Genomic DNA, 17,312 nt, shown 5'->3' on the forward strand with positions numbered 1-17,312 from the left:
CGAGGCGCCGGGTCCCCTTAGCAACAAGAGTTCCCCTCCGGCCCCGCCTCTCTCTGGTTCCACCACTCTCCGGCCTCGCCGCCCGAAAACGTGGAGACTCGGCTTCCTGGGAGCCTAGCAACAGGAGCGGCCGCAGTGATTGGGTCCTAGGTGTAATTTGCCCTGGTCATTGGACCGTGAGGTCACCAACCAAACCGAAGCCTTGCTCAGAAACGCTGAAGCTAGCTGAGAGTTTCCCGAAGCCTGCATCCTGTTTGAAATAAGATCTCCGCTACCTGTTGTTGCGGACACGCTCTGTTCCCCTTCTCTCTCCAAATGCAGACAGACAGATGGACGGACGGACACACAGAGACGGACGTTGACAGACAGATGGCCGACAGAGATCTCAGACCTCTCTTAGCTTTTGACTTGACACCAAAAGAGAGGGAGAAAGATCTTAATACAAATTATGTACAGTATACTTGTGTGCGCGCAAGAACAGCAGAGCGTGCGTCCACAAATACCTTGGTTCCCCAATGCCTTGTAAGCATTTGTCTCCATCTTCGCCCGTCTGTCTGCTGACAGGACCTCTTTTGTTCGGTCCCCTCAAGACCCAGGGGCACATCCCTGGGTGGGGTTGGAGCTGGACACAGCTCGAATACAAAAGCATGAGGGTGAGGCAGGCACACGAATGAGAAAGGAAAGGCCACAAGGCGCCCAGCCCCCGCAGGACGGGTCTAGACATGCTGGGCGCTCCCCGGTTAGGACCCAACCTACGCTGGGCGCCTCCTTGGGAAAGGAGAAGAGGGGATGCCAGTCTCCAAAGTTGCTCTGCACCCTCAGGGAATCAGATGACCCACTCCTACCTTAAGATTTGTGAACAACAACAATTAAAAAAAAAAGGTGCTTGGATACATAACTGAGCTTCTGGGTCCAGGTGGAAGAAATTTGGGCCCAGGTGCAGAAAAGGGCTGGGTCCAAGTGGTTCAGTTTTCTTGTGGATGCTGTCTCCGTGGCTCTGACCCGGAGGCTGTGGAAGACTCCCATGGGTTCTGAGCTCAGCTATTTCTCACCCCAGGGTGAAGGTGGGACAAGACCCGCCCTTCCCCAGCTTCTTATAAGGGCCGAGGACCTGGGACTACAGGTTCACACACCATGATTCTGTTTAGAAGACACAGGACCTTCCTGCTGGCCTTCACACTGCTCTGTACCCTCCTGGGTCTCGGTAAGTGACAAAGGGACCTGGCCCTCTTCCCCAGTACCTCAGAGGGCATTGAGCAATGTCCTCAAGAGAGGGATAGCCTGAGAAATGAGATTTAGGAGATTAAAGAGGTGAAAACCTGGGGTCTGAGAAGGCTTGATGGGTCCTGCATGGTCTGTCCCCTAGGAAGGGCCTCAAAACATGGCATCTGAATTCTAGGAAAGCAGATGAGAGAGCTTGGCCATCAAAGGCAAACTTTAAAATTAGTAAGAAGGAGAGAGATGGCCTTTCTCTCTGAACCTAGAGGGATTCAGGCCCTCATCTTACTCCTCTACTTAGACACAGTACTCCAAGCCAGCTTCACTGTCCCTGTGACCGAAATGGCTAGGTTCCTCCTCTGTCAGGACCAAGGAACTGATGCCAGCGATCCCCCTGGGCCTCAGTCTCCCTTTCAAATGTAGGACCCAGACCTCAGAGTCAGGTACCCCTGCCTGAGCTACCAGACTTCTGTGGTACCTTCTTAAGGGAGGGAAGTTCCACACCCCAAGAACCAGCTGGACCTGAAATTTTGCAAAACCTCCATAGCACCTCTGCCACGATCCCTGCCTCTGAGCTTGCTCAGGGGACCCTGGCATCCAAAGTCCCCAAGCCTTATAATTATTAAGTAAAACAGGCTCTGTGGTAGAGTCATTTCCTGCCCTGGACGCCACTTCACTGGCATCGCCACCGCTTCCTTGACTCTATAGACAGTTCCCTGGACAGTTCTCAATGTCCCACCCATGGAAAACTAGAAAGAGCCCGCTCTCTCCCCAAAAGTCGCCTCTCCTAGTCCCCTGTGAGCTCCAAAGCCCAAGTCACGGTCTGAAGACCATCTTTAACCATGACCATATACCCTGCTCTCCACTCTCCTTGCTGCAGGGTGCCCTCTAAGTTGTGAGGTGTGCAAAGGCTCGGGGCACACGTGCAGCGGGAAGATGAAGACCTGTGAAGATGGCAAAGACGCATGCGTGGTCCTAGTGAGCGAGTCCAGCACAAGTAGGAGGGTGTGGCTTCAGCGGAAGGGATTGGGAGGGACCCATAACCATAGGTGGGGGATAGTCACAGTGAAATGTAGGAAGAAAATCAGGGGAGGGTTGAAATGGAGGAAGGAAGAGATAAAGCGCCAGTCAAGTTCACTGGACCAGAGTTCAATTCCCAGTACCGACAAGGTGGCTCACAATGGTCTGTAACTAAAATCTCGGGGGATTTGATGCCCTCTTCTGGTTACCACTGGCATTGCACACTTGTAATGTACATACATATAGGCTAAATACTCATGCACATAAAATAAAACTCGGGGTGGGGAGCTTGGTGAGGTAACTATGAGAGGACACAAGAAAGTAGCAGAAGGGAAACAGTGGTTTTTCTTTCTGTTTCTTTAAGAAAAATTCTATTTGTAATTATTTGTATGTTGGGGACGGGGGGGGGGGAAGCTATGCAAGAAAGCACAGTGTTTATGGGGCCTGGAAGAGAAAGATCCCTTGGAGCAAATGTTTCAGGCAGTTTCGAGACACCGGTGAGATGAGCTGAGTTTGGGTCTTCTGCAAGTGCAGTTGGTGCTTTTTTTTTTTTTTAATATTTGATTTATTTTAGATTTTATTTATTTATATGAATACACTGTAGCTGTCATCAGACACACCAGAAGAGGGCATCAAATCCTGTTACAGATGTCTGTGAGCCACCATATGGTTGCTGGGAATTGAACTCAGGACCTCTAGAAGAGCAGCCAGTGCTCTTAACCACTGAGCTACCTCTCCAGCCTCCAGCAGTTTGTGCTCTTAAGCAAATCTGTTGAGCGCAAGGGAAGAGGAGATGGTATTAGGGTCAGGAGAGAAGAGAAAGGAGCTGCCTGATGAGAGAAAGACCATGACCCTGAGGGATGGAGCAAATAAATCTAGAGAAAGTAGAGGTGCCGGGATGGAGTGATGAGCAAGAGGATTAGTCACGGGTCTGAAACCAGCCTGGGCTGTACAGCAAGACCCTGACTTAAAAACAAGCACAGAAGAAAGTGGGAGGTACAGAGGGCAGAAAAGGAGGAGGAGGAGAGGGAGGAGGAGGAGGAAGATCTGGAGAGGGAGAGGAGGAAGGGAGAGGTGGAGGGAGGAAGAAGGAAGGCTGAAGGAAGAAAGGGAAAGGGAGGGTGAGGGAGGGGAAGGAAGAGGAGGGGGGATGAGAGAGAGCAAAGAAGGCAAGGGAGAGGTGTGGAGGGGTGGGATAAGAGGAGGAAGGAGGGAGAGGATGGAAATGGGAAGGCCCAGAGGTACATTGGGAGAGGCTGGCCTAAATCAAAGAGAGAGCACCCCAGACCTCAGAGATGATGGGGAAATAAGGACGATTGGGTTGGATGTTCATTCTCAGTGGTAAGAGAGAGCATTAGTTATAGGACAGTGATTCCAGCTGAGAGATGGACAGACGGAAGGCTGTAACAAAGGAAGGTCGTGGCTTCTGTCATGGCCTTTTTAACATTAAAAGTGTATGTGTGTGTGTGTGTGTGTGTGTGTGTGTGTACAGTCCTGAAGGTCACCTCTCTTTTTTAATAATTTTATCTTATGTACATTGGTATGAGGGTGTCAGATCCCCTGTAACTGGAGTTACATACAGACAGTTGTGAGCTGCCATGTGAGTGCTGGGAATTGAATCTGGTCATCTAGGAAGAACAGCCAGTGCTCTTAACCACTGAGCCTTCTCTCCCGCACCCCCTCCACCCCCCGCCCCATGATGTCCTTTAACCCATTCAGCAAGCTGAGCTCTTGCTCAAGGGCTTTATCCTCAGCTTCACGGTATACCACGTAAATGATTTTTCCAACTTCTTTAATGACATCCTGGCAAGTCGTTTCTCTTGCCCGATGCTCTTCTTTTTTTTTGTTTGTTTGTTTTGTTTTTGTTTTTGTTTTTGTTTTCGTTTTTTTTTGAGACAGGGTTTCTCTATATAGCCTTGGCTGTCCTGGAACTCACTCTTTGACCATGCTGGTCTCGAACTCAGAAATCCACCTGCCTCTGCCTCCCAAGTGTTGGGATTAAAGGTGCGCGCCACCACACATCACACACTACAGAGAAACCCTGTCTCGAAAAAAAAAAAAATTTTTTTTTTTACTTATTTTAGCCAAGTATGGTAGCACACACCTTTAATGCCAACACTCTGGAGGCAGAGGCAGGAGGATGTCTGTGGGTTCAAGACCAGCCTGGTCTACAGTGAGTTGTAGGTCAGAGCTACATAGTGAGACCCTGTCTCAAAGGCTTATTTTAATGTACGTATACATGAATATGCCTATGTGTTTGTATGCACATATGAGTGCAGATGCCATGGTGATCTGGAGAGGGATGGGGAGGGGTGGGGAAGAAGTGATTGGCAGCACTGCCATCCCTCCACTCCTGCCCCCTACTCTGCAGAGGGCCGAAAGTCAGTGAACACCTTCAAGGCCTGCATGAAGTACAAAGACTGCTACTCAGGCTTCGTATCGACCACCATGACTCCCAGTGACTACATGGTGTCCAACGCCCACTGCTGTCAAAGTGACGGTTGCAACAGTGGCTCTGTGCCCCGTAAGTACCATTCAAGAACAGTGTGCCTGTCCTGTGACATCTGGCGTACCACCCTTGACTGCTTCCGGGCCTCTATTTCCTTACCTGCAAACTCTACCAACTAACTCCTGTTCCCCAGGGTTCAGAGGGTGTTGGGGTAGCAAGCCTTCCAGCCTGCTTTATGCAACGTCTTTCTTCACAGCTCCCTTGAACAATCGGACAGAGAACGGCCTGATGTGTCCCTCCTGCATTGCGCCCTTCCAGGAGACCTGTCCAGGAACCCAGGCAGCTCGCTGCGTGGGCCGGGAAACGCACTGCATCTATTTTGCTGGCAATGTGCAGGCTGGTGAGTGGTGCTTAGACTCTGATTGGGGGAGGGGGTGTCTCAGAAATAGAGATCCACACTTTCCCATTACAGGTGAGGAGGAAGTTCCATAGTACTGGATGATGATGATGATGGTGGTGGTGGTGGTGGTAGTGGTGTGTGTGTGTGTGTTAATGGGATGTATGTGTGTGTTAGACTCCTGGGTCACACAGAAGTCGACTCCATTCTGAAATGTCATCGTCACAGGTATTATCCACACGAAATTTGCCACGAGGGGCTGTGCTACAGAGAGCGCCTGCCACACCAAGGTAGGGGCTGAGGTCCCTTCAGCCTTCTATCTCTACTTCCTGCGCCGGGCAGACTGCCTTCCAGCCCCTTACCCTCCTGGCAGAGGAGAGTGAAGAACCGAGAAGTATGTAACTTGAGGAGCCCTGCAGCTTTCCAGCTACCTGTAAATTAAAACAGATCGACAGTACAAACCTCATTCCTTGTGACCAGATGCATCTTGGGAAGGTGGGTTGTAAACAGTACAGGTCTCAGTGTTCTTTTCGGAGCCCTTCTCCTGATTCAAAGAGGAGAGGGTCCCTATGTGGTAGCGTGGACTGAGGCTGAGGTAGGAGGATCATGAGCTCAGGACTGGCCTGAACTGAGGCTGCATGGGCAGACCCTGTCTCAAAAACAAACAGGAAGGCCGGGCTGTGGCGGCACACGCCTTTAATCCCAGCACTTGTGAGGCAGAGGCAGGCGGATTTCTGAGTTCGAGGCCAGCCTGGTCTGCAGAGTGAGTTCCAGGACAGCCAACCAAAATAAAAAAAGAAAAGAAAAACAAAACAAAAACCACGGTATAATAGCTCTTGCCTTCATCCCAGTATGCATCAAGTGTGATGGTGTATGTTTTTAATCCCAGCACTTGGGAGGCAGGGGCAGGTGGATCTTTGTTAGTTCGAGGCCAGCCAGAGTCACACAGTGAGACTCAGTACAGAAGAGAGAGAGAGAAATGGAGGGACAGAGGCGGGGCTGTCATCCTGGCTCCTGCTCTTTTATAAAGCAAAGGGAAAAAGAAAATCAAGTAGCCCCTGCTTTATAATAAGAGGCACCCTGCTGAGTGTTTTATATTTTCTAGTCATTTCCTGATCATAGCTCCATGAAATTGATTTGCTGCTCTGCTGTCGTGGTTTGAGATGGCCTCATTATGTAGTGTAGTCCAGTCCAGCCTCAAACTCAAGGTGAGCTCTCTGCCTCACCATCTGGAAGGTTGGGATTACGGCTGTGAACAGCCCCGCCCAAATGAAATTGATATTATTCCACCATACAAGTGGACAAACTGAGGCCTTAAGTCAAACAGCTAGGAAGGTGAGAATCCTGATGTGAGCTCTGGTCACATCTCCTGCCTCATCTCCGTGTCCATGTTGGTAACATGTGGCTATTAACAGTGAGAACTTCAGAACTGTGTGATGAAAAACCTCCTTTGAAAGCAGATATGAGAGCAGTGGGTGCTACCTTTAAAAAAAAAATGATGGTTCTTCAGAGAGTCTGTCTCAGTAAATACTAATTAATCATCTTGACAGCTGCCACTTACAAAGGGGCCATTAGCGGGCAGGTGCTAATGTTGACACCAATCTGAGCTGGCTACATTATGCTACAGTAACAACTTTGTATGAGTCAGTTCTTGCAACAATAATGCCATGTAACAAACAATCCCCACACTGAGATTTAAGACAACAAACAATCTTGTTTCTAAGGGCCTGTAGCTTGCCTACCATAGCTCTCCTAGCTGGTTTGAGTCACAACTAGCTCCCCATTGGACTTCCACATATCCTCTGTCCAGCAGATCCCTGGCACAGCATGAAAGTCAAATGCATTTAGGGTTTTTGTTATTGTTGTTGGGGTTAGAGCTGGTAACATTCCATTGACTAAGGTGAGTCACCAGGCCAAAGCCAACATCAGCATGGGAGTTTCACCTGGAGAGCGGGTGTGTTTGCTGAATGAGCACCCATTCATAAAAGGCTGGTGCTTGCCTTTGCTCTACAAGTTCAGCATAATCCAAAGCGGGTTTCTGCTCATTCCAGGTATGGGTCAGCCAATGCCTTTGCCAAAGGGAAGTGCCTAGAAATGCCTCACCTGTGTGATTAACCACTGTGTGACCCAGAAGTGACTCAACACTCTCAGCTCCAGGGACAGAGTTAGACACATAGCCATACCTAACCAGGAGTAGGTTTCTCTCCCAGTCGGAAGGCAGAGAGCTGGGCAGTTTCAGAAACAGCAAGTGTGAGCACCTTGGCCTGTGAGAGGCTGCCTCTCATTTTGTCTGCTTGATGGCGGCGACAGGCACTCAGTAGCATTTATGTTCTTGAGATGAGTCTTGAGGAGGGCATGTATCAATTTGAAGATTGCACAGGTTGTTTTGTTGTTGGTGGTGGTTTTTTGTTTTTGTTTTTTTGTTTTTTGAGGCATGGGTTCTCTGTGTAGCTATGGCTATCCTGGAACTCACTCTGTAGACGAGAGATCCACCCGCCTCTGCCTTCTGAGTACACTACCACCGCTTGGCTCAGAATTTAAGATTTTAGCAGAATGTGGTAGACTACACCTGTAAACCCAGTGCTTGGGAGGCTGAGGCAGGAGGAGGATGAATCCCAGACTACGTACCAAAAGCTTCCGTCAATTTTGTGTCAGTAGGGGGGATAGACCTAGAGCCTTGAATATGCTAGGCAGGGCTCTGCCACTAAAACAACCCCTGGCCCTTCCCTGGGGGGGATTCTGGGCAGGGCCTCTCCCACTGAGCCACATCCCCAGTCCCTCACTGGGGGATTCTAGGCAGGGGCTCTACCACTGAGCCACGCCCCCAGCCCCTCACTGGGGGATTCTAGGCAGGGGCTCTACCACTGAGCCACGTCCCCAGCCCCTCACTGGGGGATTCTAGGCAGGGGCTGTACCACTGAGCCATACCCTCAGCCCCTCACTGGGAGGTTCTAAGGGAACACATTTCCAACCCTTAGCATTGTAGGCTTTCCAGTGTGGCAGTGAGCCCAGGGATAGCCGGAAGGAAGTTCAATTTATGCGCACTTTTGAAGCCTCTGATTGCATCACATTTGCTGTTGTCCCCGTGGCTAAAATCCAGAGCCAGGCTGAGAGAGCACATCCAAGTGCTTGTCTATGGAGAGGCTGGACTGGGGAACAGTGAGTCACGCTGGCTCAAGAGTTCAGCTACTTGGCCATCACAAACTAAAAGCATTTGAAAATCACCACCTTGCCGGGCAGGGAAGATGCTCAGCAGGTGAAAACTGCATCTTTCACAGCACACACCCACACAGACACTTAAAATTAATAAATTGAATAGAAGACACACATAATAGCATTCCTACCCTTTTATTCTTTTTTCCAAAACACACCACAGGATGACCAGACAGATTTGTCCCCCACATTCCAACAGACAGCTCCTTCATGAGCCAGAAGTGTGGGACTCTCTCCATGTTGAGGAGGGCACCTCATCCATTCACCAACGTTTGAAACCTGCTCTTCTTTCAAGGGCAATGCCAAGATTGTGTAGCTGCAATTCCAGCACGGAGGACTGACATTTCCCAGAGTTCCTGCGCCCAGGCTCTTTCAGACCCGAGGTGCCTCACGGGAGCACCCTGCTGGCAGCAGGTGGCCTGTACCGAGGGAGGCTGAACCTTTCCTATTTGGAGGCTTCCAGGGGCCTGGCTATCTACTTTGCTTACATTCTAGAAAAGTCTGAAAATCCTAACAAAAGATCGTATAGGCAACATATGTAGTCATTTACACCTGTAATCCCAGCTCTTTAGATGCCCAGAGCTATAGAGTAAGGCCCTATCTCAGGGGTGGGGGTCGGGGATCATAGTTTAAAAGGCAGCCACCTCTACCTGTAATCCAGGACAAGGAGAGGCTGGGACCGGAGGAGAACCTGGCGCCAAGTGTTTGAGACAGCCTGGATCCTCTATCTCAAGTAACAGAACAAAAATGGGCAAGGAATCACAAAACACAAAAGTGCCCTATACAGTTTATGGAGCTGACCAGGACACACACAATGGCTACAATATGCTTCTTCCGATGCATCTAACATGGGCCTCCTGCCTCAAGAAGGGAGAGCAGCAAAGCACAGGACGGGGATGCCAGGCAGCACCAAAGCAAGCCACGGTGAGAGCCGGGCAGCATGCCATGTGCCTGTGACCCTGGCACTGAAGAGATGCAGGCAGGAGGATCAGGATTTCAAGGCCATCACCAGCTACATGCCGAGGTGAAGGCAAGCCTAAGCTATGTCAAAATACCAGAGAAGACAGAGTGTTTAGAGAGGTCAGGACACTTAATAGGAAGCCACAGGAGACCGAGTTTGCCTGTTACTGTAGCCAGACCAAGGGAAGTAGGGCCCAGGCAGTAGAGGAATAGCATTTGAGTTTCAAGCTTCTCAGGAGGGGCTGCAGTACCTGGGAGCTGGGTATGTGTGTGAGCACATTCACGTGCCAGTGTGTGCATGCTTAGCCACGCATGTGCACATGTAACAGAGCATGTTCTCATGCCTGCTGGGATAGTTAGTATTAACTGACAGAATTTTCATTTGCCCTGGACATGGCTGTGGAGGAGTGTCTAGACTTTGTTAAATGAGGCGAGGTCACCTACTGTTTGAAACACTATTCCATAGAGCTGTGGTCCTGGGGTGAAACAAAGGAGATTTCTCAGCTTCCCAAATGTGGTTGCAGTGTCTCACTTTCATGCCGCTATGATTTTTCACAATAGACTGTATTGTTGAACGATGATCCAAATATGTGGCTAAAGCCACTGAGGAGGAAAAAAAATCCATCTCAGATTCTATTTGTACTTGACCCACTGGAACATCACAGGTTCGGGGAAAACTACTAAGCCAGGAGGTGAGGCAGGCCTGTGATCCCAGTTACTTGGGAGGCTGAGGGGGTAGGATCCCAAATTCAAGGCTTGACTGGAATAAAGTGAGTTCAAGGACAGCCCAAGCAACTTAGTGAGACCTTGTCTTGAAATATGATGTAGCTCAGTGGTGGAGCCCCTGCCTAGAATCCCCCAGTGAGGGGCTGGGGGTGTGGCTCAGTGGGAGAGCCCCTGCCTAGAATCCCCCAGTGAGGGGCTGGGGGTGTGGCTCAGTGGGAGAGCCCCTGCCTAGAATCCCCCAGTGAGGGGCTGGGGGCGTGGCTCAGTGGTAGAGTCCCTGCCTAGAATTCCCCAGTGAGGGGCTGGGGGCGTGGCTCAGTGGGAGAGCCCCTGCCTAGAATCCCCCAGTGAGGGGCTGGGGGCGTGGCTCAGTGGTGGAGCCCCGCCCAGAACCCTACCTGCAGCCTAGCACAGGGCTAGGTACATGGTTCCAGCAGAGTGTTTGCCTTTAATATGTGAGGCACTGATCGAAACCCCATTATTGGGGGGAACTTATCAATATACTTGAAACACGGGTATGTGAATTGGGCCCTCCATCTATCAGTTCAAGTATTTCCGATTAGGTGTATCGTGTGATCTGAGGTGTGCTCTGGTGTAGGAACACATTGGTTCTGATGATTTAGTGAAAAGAATGTCAGGCTGATCTAAGATGGTTTAGAGTCAGAATCCCGGCACTGGGGAGGCTGAGGCAGGGCCAAAGCTGGCCAACTCAAGCATCAAGGACTTAGTATCAGGCTGGCTCCAGACTGTGTGGAGTTCAAGGCCCGTCTAGACTCTAGTGGGAACAGGCACATAGCTTACGAGCCTGCAATTCTCTCTCACTGAAGACTGCCTTAAATTTCAAATTCTCCTGTGTCAACCTGAGGTGCGGGGATTACAGGCATGAACACCCGAATAAGTTGCCTCCTCATAGGGTGGATGGTGTCAGAGGTGAGTGTTCAGGGTTAGATGGGAGCAAAGCCCAGCTGTACAGGCCTCTGATTAGCCCTCAGAAGCTCTTATGGGTCTAGCCCAGTCCTTTCATCTACCAGGTGAAAATACATGGCCCTCGTTCATGTAGTGACAGCAGCCAAGCTGCTGCTACCGTTTGCTCTCCCACCAGGTGCTTGCTTCTCCCTCTTTGTAACAAGATTATGACAACCTGAATTCCAGGCCATGTGCCAGTGACCAGTAAACTAAGAAAATAAATACTAAGCACCTACTGTGTGTCAGGCACTGCTCTGGGTGCTAGGGTACACCCAAGAGAAAGACAAACAAGGAGCAAGAGCCAACGAACAGGCAAGTGAGAGAATGAGAATACAGCCATTGGTAGTAATGTTCGCTACAGGGACTACCAAGTGGCCAGGATCAATGCAAGCTACTTTGGGTGACCATAGAGCCATTTCAAGGAGACCTGACAGAAGAGGACCCTATCTCAAAAAAAGACAGGGAGGCAGAGTGTCCCACAGAAAACCAGAAAATGCACAAGTCCTGAGGAGGACTTGTGGCATCAGGCTTGCTGGAGATGGGCTGAAATGGAGAAGAGGCAGGGCCAGGCCACACACTGTCCCGCTGTGTTGATGAGCCTTTGGCTTGCATCTCTGAACCCCGTGGTCCTACCTGCACAAAGCTGACAGCGCTGTGGTTTCTGCCTCTGCCTCCCTCCAGGCACTTTCCCACGGCATCAAAGGCCTACCTAGCTATCCTGAGGGGGACCCCCCCCACACACACACACAGCAGCAGCAGCATCCTATGTGGACCAGCAGCAGGTGTCTTGGAGAAATCAGAAGAGGTCATGCAGAAAACCACATAGACTGCTACAGCAGGAGCCCATCACTCTGAGGCCCTGCAGTTAAGGTCCATATGACAGAAGAAACCAGTAATAAAGAGAAACAGGAGCGTGCATGCCAGAGACCCTGAATCACCCAGCACCTATAAAATGGGGGTAGTCACACCTTCCCAGTAAAGCAGCTTCCCAGAGAGGCAGCTGCCAGGATCCCACGGGAGGTATTTCCACGTGTGGGCTTCTACTCTTCCACACCCTAAAGACCCCACTCCCAGGCTCTAGCTGTCCGAAGACAACCTTATCCACACCCTCCCTTGTCCCTTCCCTTCAATGTTGTGGAACATTAGCGTCTACACCAAAGCTTTGGAGAGCAAATGACTGACAATCTTCTGCACTCCAAGAGACTAAAGGGTCTCCAGCAGGCCCCTGGTCTCCACAGGGCTTCATGCCACCTAAGAAATGACAACCAAAGCCTTCTTAGGAACCAGACTTTTCCTAAGACTCTCACAGCTCCCGCAAAAATCTGTTCTTTCATCGGGCAACTTACACCTCTTTCCTTTTGGGAGCCAGCACTCCAAGGGCTCTAACTCCCTGCAGGCCCATAGCCATAGGTTCGCTCACAGGCAGGCAAGGATCAAAGCTTCTAGAGATCCATGACCAAGTGTCAGCTGGATGCCAAGAAGCTCCCATTTCTACGAGTCCCAGGCCCTCAACTCCCTTTACTGCATTGGTATCTGGATGACACACTTCTGGCGCATAGACCCTACTCCCATTCAGTACCTAGGAAATCGGGTGACTGTAAATCTCACGTTTCAACGAGATGTCAGTCTCCTTCAAGTCTCCCGGTTTGAATAACAAAACTGTCACTTCTTAATCTCAGAGGCTGTGGGGCCAAAAACTAAGTCACCAGACACCCCAAACCCCACCGCACACCTCATTGGTTGGACTCTGGGGGTCCCAGCACCGCCTCCGCATCAGCCAGCATCTCATCTAAGGCTTGTAGCAGTACACCGTGCGCAGCACGGTAACCCAGCCCACCTGTTGCCGCAGCACCACCCGCCGGCCATAGGAAGGAGAGCGCGCCCAACGCCGCACCTCCCGCCGTGCCCTCACCTGCCCAGGACCCCAGCCTGGCCTCTACCTCGGCTCGCGTCACCGGGCCCGGGAAGCGCGTGCGCGTTGCCAGTACTCCGGGAGCGAGGCCCAAGGCGCGCTCACGTCGTGCAATGGCCGCGGGTTCGAGGCCTAGCGCGCGCCTCCACTCGGCCAGCTGTCCCCGGAGAAGCGCCACATCGCAAGCCCAGCCCAGCCCTGGTACTGGGGCGGCGGCTGCCGCCAGGCTAGCCAACAGGGCTGGCCTCCACGCCCCTGCCCGTAGCGCAGCCGCCTTCCTCCGCGCCGCCTGGGGACTTGCGGGTGGCAGCGCCAGCAGCAGCGCTCCGGCCTGAGCTGTAGGCAGTGCGTGCTGGAGCCAGGTTCCGAGACCCGGGAGACCGCCGGGCCGCATCGGGAACACCGGCGGAGGCGCCTCCTCCAGCACCTCCCACAGCTCATCCTCCGGGCTCCGAGCTGCAGTGCACCCCGAGTCCCCGATGCCAGCTTTCTTTCCCTCGCTGCGTGCATCCCTTGAGTTCCCATCGCTTGCATTCTGGGCCTTTTCTTCTTCCAGAACCTCGGGTGGATCTTCGCCCTGACCGTCCGTGCGCACACCGACGAGTGGAGCATCTGGGGACACCAATGAGCGGACTTGGGCCCAGTTCTCTTCTGTGGGAGCCCCGGGGGTGACGAGGATCAGGGCATCGTAGTGGGTTGGGTGAGGGGTGACAGCAGGAGATGTGGCCGTGGGGCCCAGGGGAACGGTCCAGAGCACTACATTGGGGCGCTCTGGAGCAGGATAAGGGGTGGGTCCAGTGGGTGCTGAGGCAGGCGCAGCACCTGGGTCTCCAGGATCCAACCCCAGCAGCATATCTAGCACAAGGCCTACATTGGTGGTGCCGGCCACCGCCAAGTCCAGTCGTGCGCTGCCCAGGCGCTCCAGACCAGCGCGCACCCACGACAGCGCCGCCTCCAGGCCACCGGTCTCGAAGGCCTCACGAACAGCTTCCAGCTCAGCTGCGCCCAACACCTCGAAGCCATCCTGGGCAGGAGGCAGGAGCCTGCAGGAGTTTCAAGAGAGGGTGGGAAATCGGTCAAAGGCAGCAGAGCTTTCAAAGCAGGAAAAGCTGGGCTGAGCGAGCAATTACGGGGGAAAAAATCTTTCTGAATCTCAAGAATTTAAGTTGGGAACTAAAGCATATAGAAAGAAGGTACGGCCGGGCGTGGTGGCACATGCCTTTAATCTCTGCACAAGGGTGGTAGAGGCAGGCAGATCTCTGAGTCAAGGCCAGCCTGGTCTACGTAGCCAGTTCCAGGACAGCCGGAAATACAGAGAAACCCCCATCTCAAAAAACCAAAAAGAAAAAAAAAAAGTAAAAAGGAAAAAAGAAAGAGAGAAAGAAACCAGGTGAGGCGGGAGCATAAAGTTAAGAGAGTTCAGGGAAGAGCTTAAGTCACCCAGATGTCTGGGTCCCGCAAGTAAACTAACCTAAGGTCAGGTTTCCAACAGAAACTACGATGAGGACCCTATTTGAACTTCTGTTGATACAGCCCTCGGGATCAGAGCTTTTCCAGTGATGCGCTGGTCAGGACACGTTTTCTATGGAGTGGGGCTTAGAGGAAGGCGAGGACATAATGGGAATTTCTGTATGGCCTATGGTGTCCCCAAGGGTGTATTCCTGAGGGTGGATGTGCAATGAGAGACCTCATCTAGTACTGGTGGGCCAGCAAGATTAACTAAACAAATGAGAAGCAGCTCTCCAACTTATGCAGACCCTTCCCGAGTCGCATTTTGAGAACCATAAAATGAGGCAGCTGGCAGGTGGGGAGGGGATGGGTGGATTGAGAGGCAGTAGGCAGGGTAGACCTGAGAGGGAACTGGAAATGGAAGAATGGGGCGAGCAATCGGAAATAAAGCTCCTTAAAGGTTTGGTGTTAGCGACAGGAAGGATGGGAGGGGAGTCACTTGAGAACCAAGCCAATGAGGAGGATGGGAGTGCTGGAGAGGGATCTCAAATGTCACCATGTCACCGAGAGATGGGAGTCCAGCATCTTGTCTGACACAAGTATTTGCATATATATATATATATATATATATATATATATATATATATATATATATATGGGCTTCTCGAATTCTCACCAGAGAGGGGCTGTGGTGTCAGAGAGCTTGCAGGAAACAGGACCTCTGTGGTGGGCTTTCCAGTTGACCCTTGACGGTGCAGGCTTTAAATGACAGAAAAGTGATCCCTGCTTATGGCAGAGTCTCCATGATCTCAAAATCTGTGCTCATGGGTGTGGTGGGGTGTTGTCCTAAGCAAATAAGTAGGGTATGGACGAATGGGCAGCCAAGAAAAGCTTGTATCTAACACTCTAGGAACAGGGCTCGAGAACTTTAAAGACCTCCGTAGCTGAGTTGGATCTAAGGCCACCCCATCCAGCCCGAACTGTCCCCTCACCTCTGCAGCGCCTCCGCCTGGGTCCGCAGCACCACCTGCAGGCGCTCTAGCTCCTCGCAGCGGTCACTGCTGCTGCAATCCGCCGGCAGCACAAAGAGAGGCGCAGCTCCTAACCCAGCACTGTCCAACAAGGCTGCAGTCTCATCCCGGGCTTGAGCTGCATTCTGGGAATCTCCAGGGCGCAGATTCCGGACAGCCAGCAGCGGGGTTCCTCTAGCCAGGGCGGCTCGCGCTGCCTCTCCCAGAGCTGGGCTCAGGGGCTCCTCGCTCCCCTCAGGTCCTGGTAGCACCAATACCAGCAAGTTGGCCTCCGCCGCCCAGGGACCGGGAGCTGCGGGTGGGCAACTCAGCTCACCCAGGAAGAGGCCCGGAGCTGCAGCTCTCAGGCTGGGGACTCCAGAGTCCTGCCGTCCATCGGGAATCTCTACTGTGTCCACATTCTTACCGCATAACGCGGCGATCAGGGCGGACTTTCCCGAGCCAGGAGGCCCCAGGAATAAGGCAGTCACGTCACCCTGGGGCAGAGGCATTGCTGGAAAGCAAGAGGCGGGGAAAGAAATCGGTCAGGGAGCACGTAAGATTTTTTTTGTTTGCTTCTTTTCTAAGACAGCGTCTCGCTGTGTAGTCCTGGCTGGCCCGAACTCATTACGTAGACCAGGCTGGCCTGACATTCAAGAGATCGATCCTCTTCCCTCTGCCTCCCGGAGTGCTGAGATTAAAGGCGCCGCACTCCCCCACACCAGTCAACACCCTCTCCTAACTGCTTCACTGTAGATCCAGGCTTCAGTCCTCCAGCCTGTCCTCTACTTCCATTCTCCAGTGTCACGCTGCAGGACCTAGAAACCCAACCCCCAGGGCCTATTCCTGGGAGAGCCAGGTATATGCCCATTCTCCACACGAATGCATTTCTTTATTTAGAAAAAAAAAAAGAAGAAGAAGAAGAAGCAGAAGAAGGAAAACAAAAACAAAAACCCTCAAAAACCTGACTGCCAATCTCTCGGGAACTCGAGAATGGTCTTTCCCCTCCCCGTTCCAAATCACCAACCGAGCAGAGAGGTGACACGCCTGGAGAGCACAGAGGCCCAGCCCCTTAAGACGAGCTGACGGAGGCTGAAGGGGCAGGAGTGTCCGGATTTAGAAACATCCGGACTCCTTCAGGTGGCTCTATACTGACGTCATTCCTTCCAAGACCGTTGTGTCTTGGAGTGCCACTGCGGAGAGGCAGAATTTTTGGCAGCTCCTTCTTTCTAGCTAAGGCTGTTTGGGCAAAGGCACAATAAAACCCATGCGCGTGCGCAGAAAGTTTTGGGGCGGTGCCCCACCACGACCAGCAACCAACACGCCTGCGCAGTACGTGCAGGGTTTGTACGGCAAAGGGGAACAGGAAGCGATGAGCCCACGCATTAAGCTTAACGTTGTACGGAGCACACAACCAACGTCATCATCACGCACCCCTGTACAGAAAAGGACCTCTCCACGTTCCCTTGCGAAGACTTGCCTGCCGTGACTATATTAGTGCCGGACTGCAACCTTGAACCTGACTCGGAGACAATGGTGGTGCAACAGGAGATCACTGGAGACTAGGAAAAACAATCCTGCTCTCGTCCGGTGGCAGAGCTGTGGCGACCGACTGTCAGGCGCAGCTAAGGGACAGTCTTCGGGGAGGAAAGCAAGAGGCGTCCGTGACCATCAAGAACTAAGAGCAGAAGGCAGTGCATGGGAGCAGCGTGATCCAGAATGAATTAGTGAACAAGGGCGGCGGTGACTACGGGTAAAACAGTAATCAAATGTCAGAGAAGGATGTCTCCTGGGAGAAGGCGGGCTCAAGTGTGAGCACCACTGCTTGTGCGGGGGGATTAGGGTTAGGGTTGACCCGTGAGAAACTAGGATGGGGCTGGTACGAAAGACCAAGGGTTCCACCTTCAAGGGAATTCGGTTTCGTGAAGATGAGGACACAGGGGCTTGAAGACCGAGGTGTCACAAACCCGAGGAGTCTCCCATGTGAGACTG

At 52.1% G+C, this 17,312-nt stretch overlaps 2 protein-coding genes across 2 annotated transcripts; one reads left to right on the forward strand and one right to left on the reverse strand.

Annotated features, from left to right (window-relative positions):
- The first annotated feature begins 146 nt into the window (after positions 1–146).
- On the forward strand, positions 147–5,532 carry Pinlyp (phospholipase A2 inhibitor and LY6/PLAUR domain containing). Its single transcript, XM_021168787.2, has 6 exons — positions 147–522; positions 1,058–1,204; positions 2,099–2,215; positions 4,610–4,762; positions 4,944–5,087; positions 5,313–5,532. The coding sequence occupies exons 2-6, from the start codon at positions 1,135–1,137 to the stop codon at positions 5,465–5,467; spliced, it is 639 nt and encodes a 212-aa protein (XP_021024446.1). The 5' UTR covers positions 147–522; positions 1,058–1,134; the 3' UTR covers positions 5,468–5,532.
- A 2,884-nt stretch (positions 5,533–8,416) lies between these two features.
- On the reverse strand, positions 8,417–16,588 carry Irgq (immunity related GTPase Q). Its single transcript, XM_021167194.3, has 3 exons — positions 16,348–16,588; positions 15,303–15,834; positions 8,417–13,904 (listed from the first exon to the last, which is right to left on the reverse strand). Exons 2-3 carry the CDS (start codon positions 15,830–15,832, stop codon positions 12,683–12,685), a joined length of 1,752 nt encoding a protein of 583 aa, XP_021022853.1. The 5' UTR covers positions 15,833–15,834; positions 16,348–16,588; the 3' UTR covers positions 8,417–12,682.
- Positions 16,589–17,312: the final 724 nt, after the last annotated feature.

Source organism: Mus caroli, unplaced genomic scaffold (genome assembly GCF_978045245.1).
Source record: "Mus caroli unplaced genomic scaffold, Mus_caroli_1 scaffold_8, whole genome shotgun sequence".
Lineage (NCBI taxonomy): Eukaryota > Metazoa > Chordata > Mammalia > Rodentia > Muridae > Mus > Mus caroli.

Bases quoted from the DNA above. Each gene is read 5' to 3' on its own strand.
- Irgq (XM_021167194.3), bottom strand. From the start codon at position 15,832: ATGCCTCTGCCCCAGGGTGACGTGACTGCCTTATTCCTGGGGCCTCCT. The intron at 13,905-15,302 runs GTGAGGGGACAG...AAACTCCTGCAG, and splicing joins CAGGCGGAGGCGCTGCAGAG to GCTCCTGCCTCCTGCCCAGG.
- Pinlyp (XM_021168787.2), top strand. From the start codon at position 1,135: ATGATTCTGTTTAGAAGACACAGGACCTTCCTGCTGGCCTTCACACTG. The intron at 4,763-4,943 runs GTAAGTACCATT...CTTTCTTCACAG, and splicing joins CAACAGTGGCTCTGTGCCCC to CTCCCTTGAACAATCGGACA. The intron at 5,088-5,312 runs GTGAGTGGTGCT...TCATCGTCACAG, and splicing joins TGCTGGCAATGTGCAGGCTG to GTATTATCCACACGAAATTT.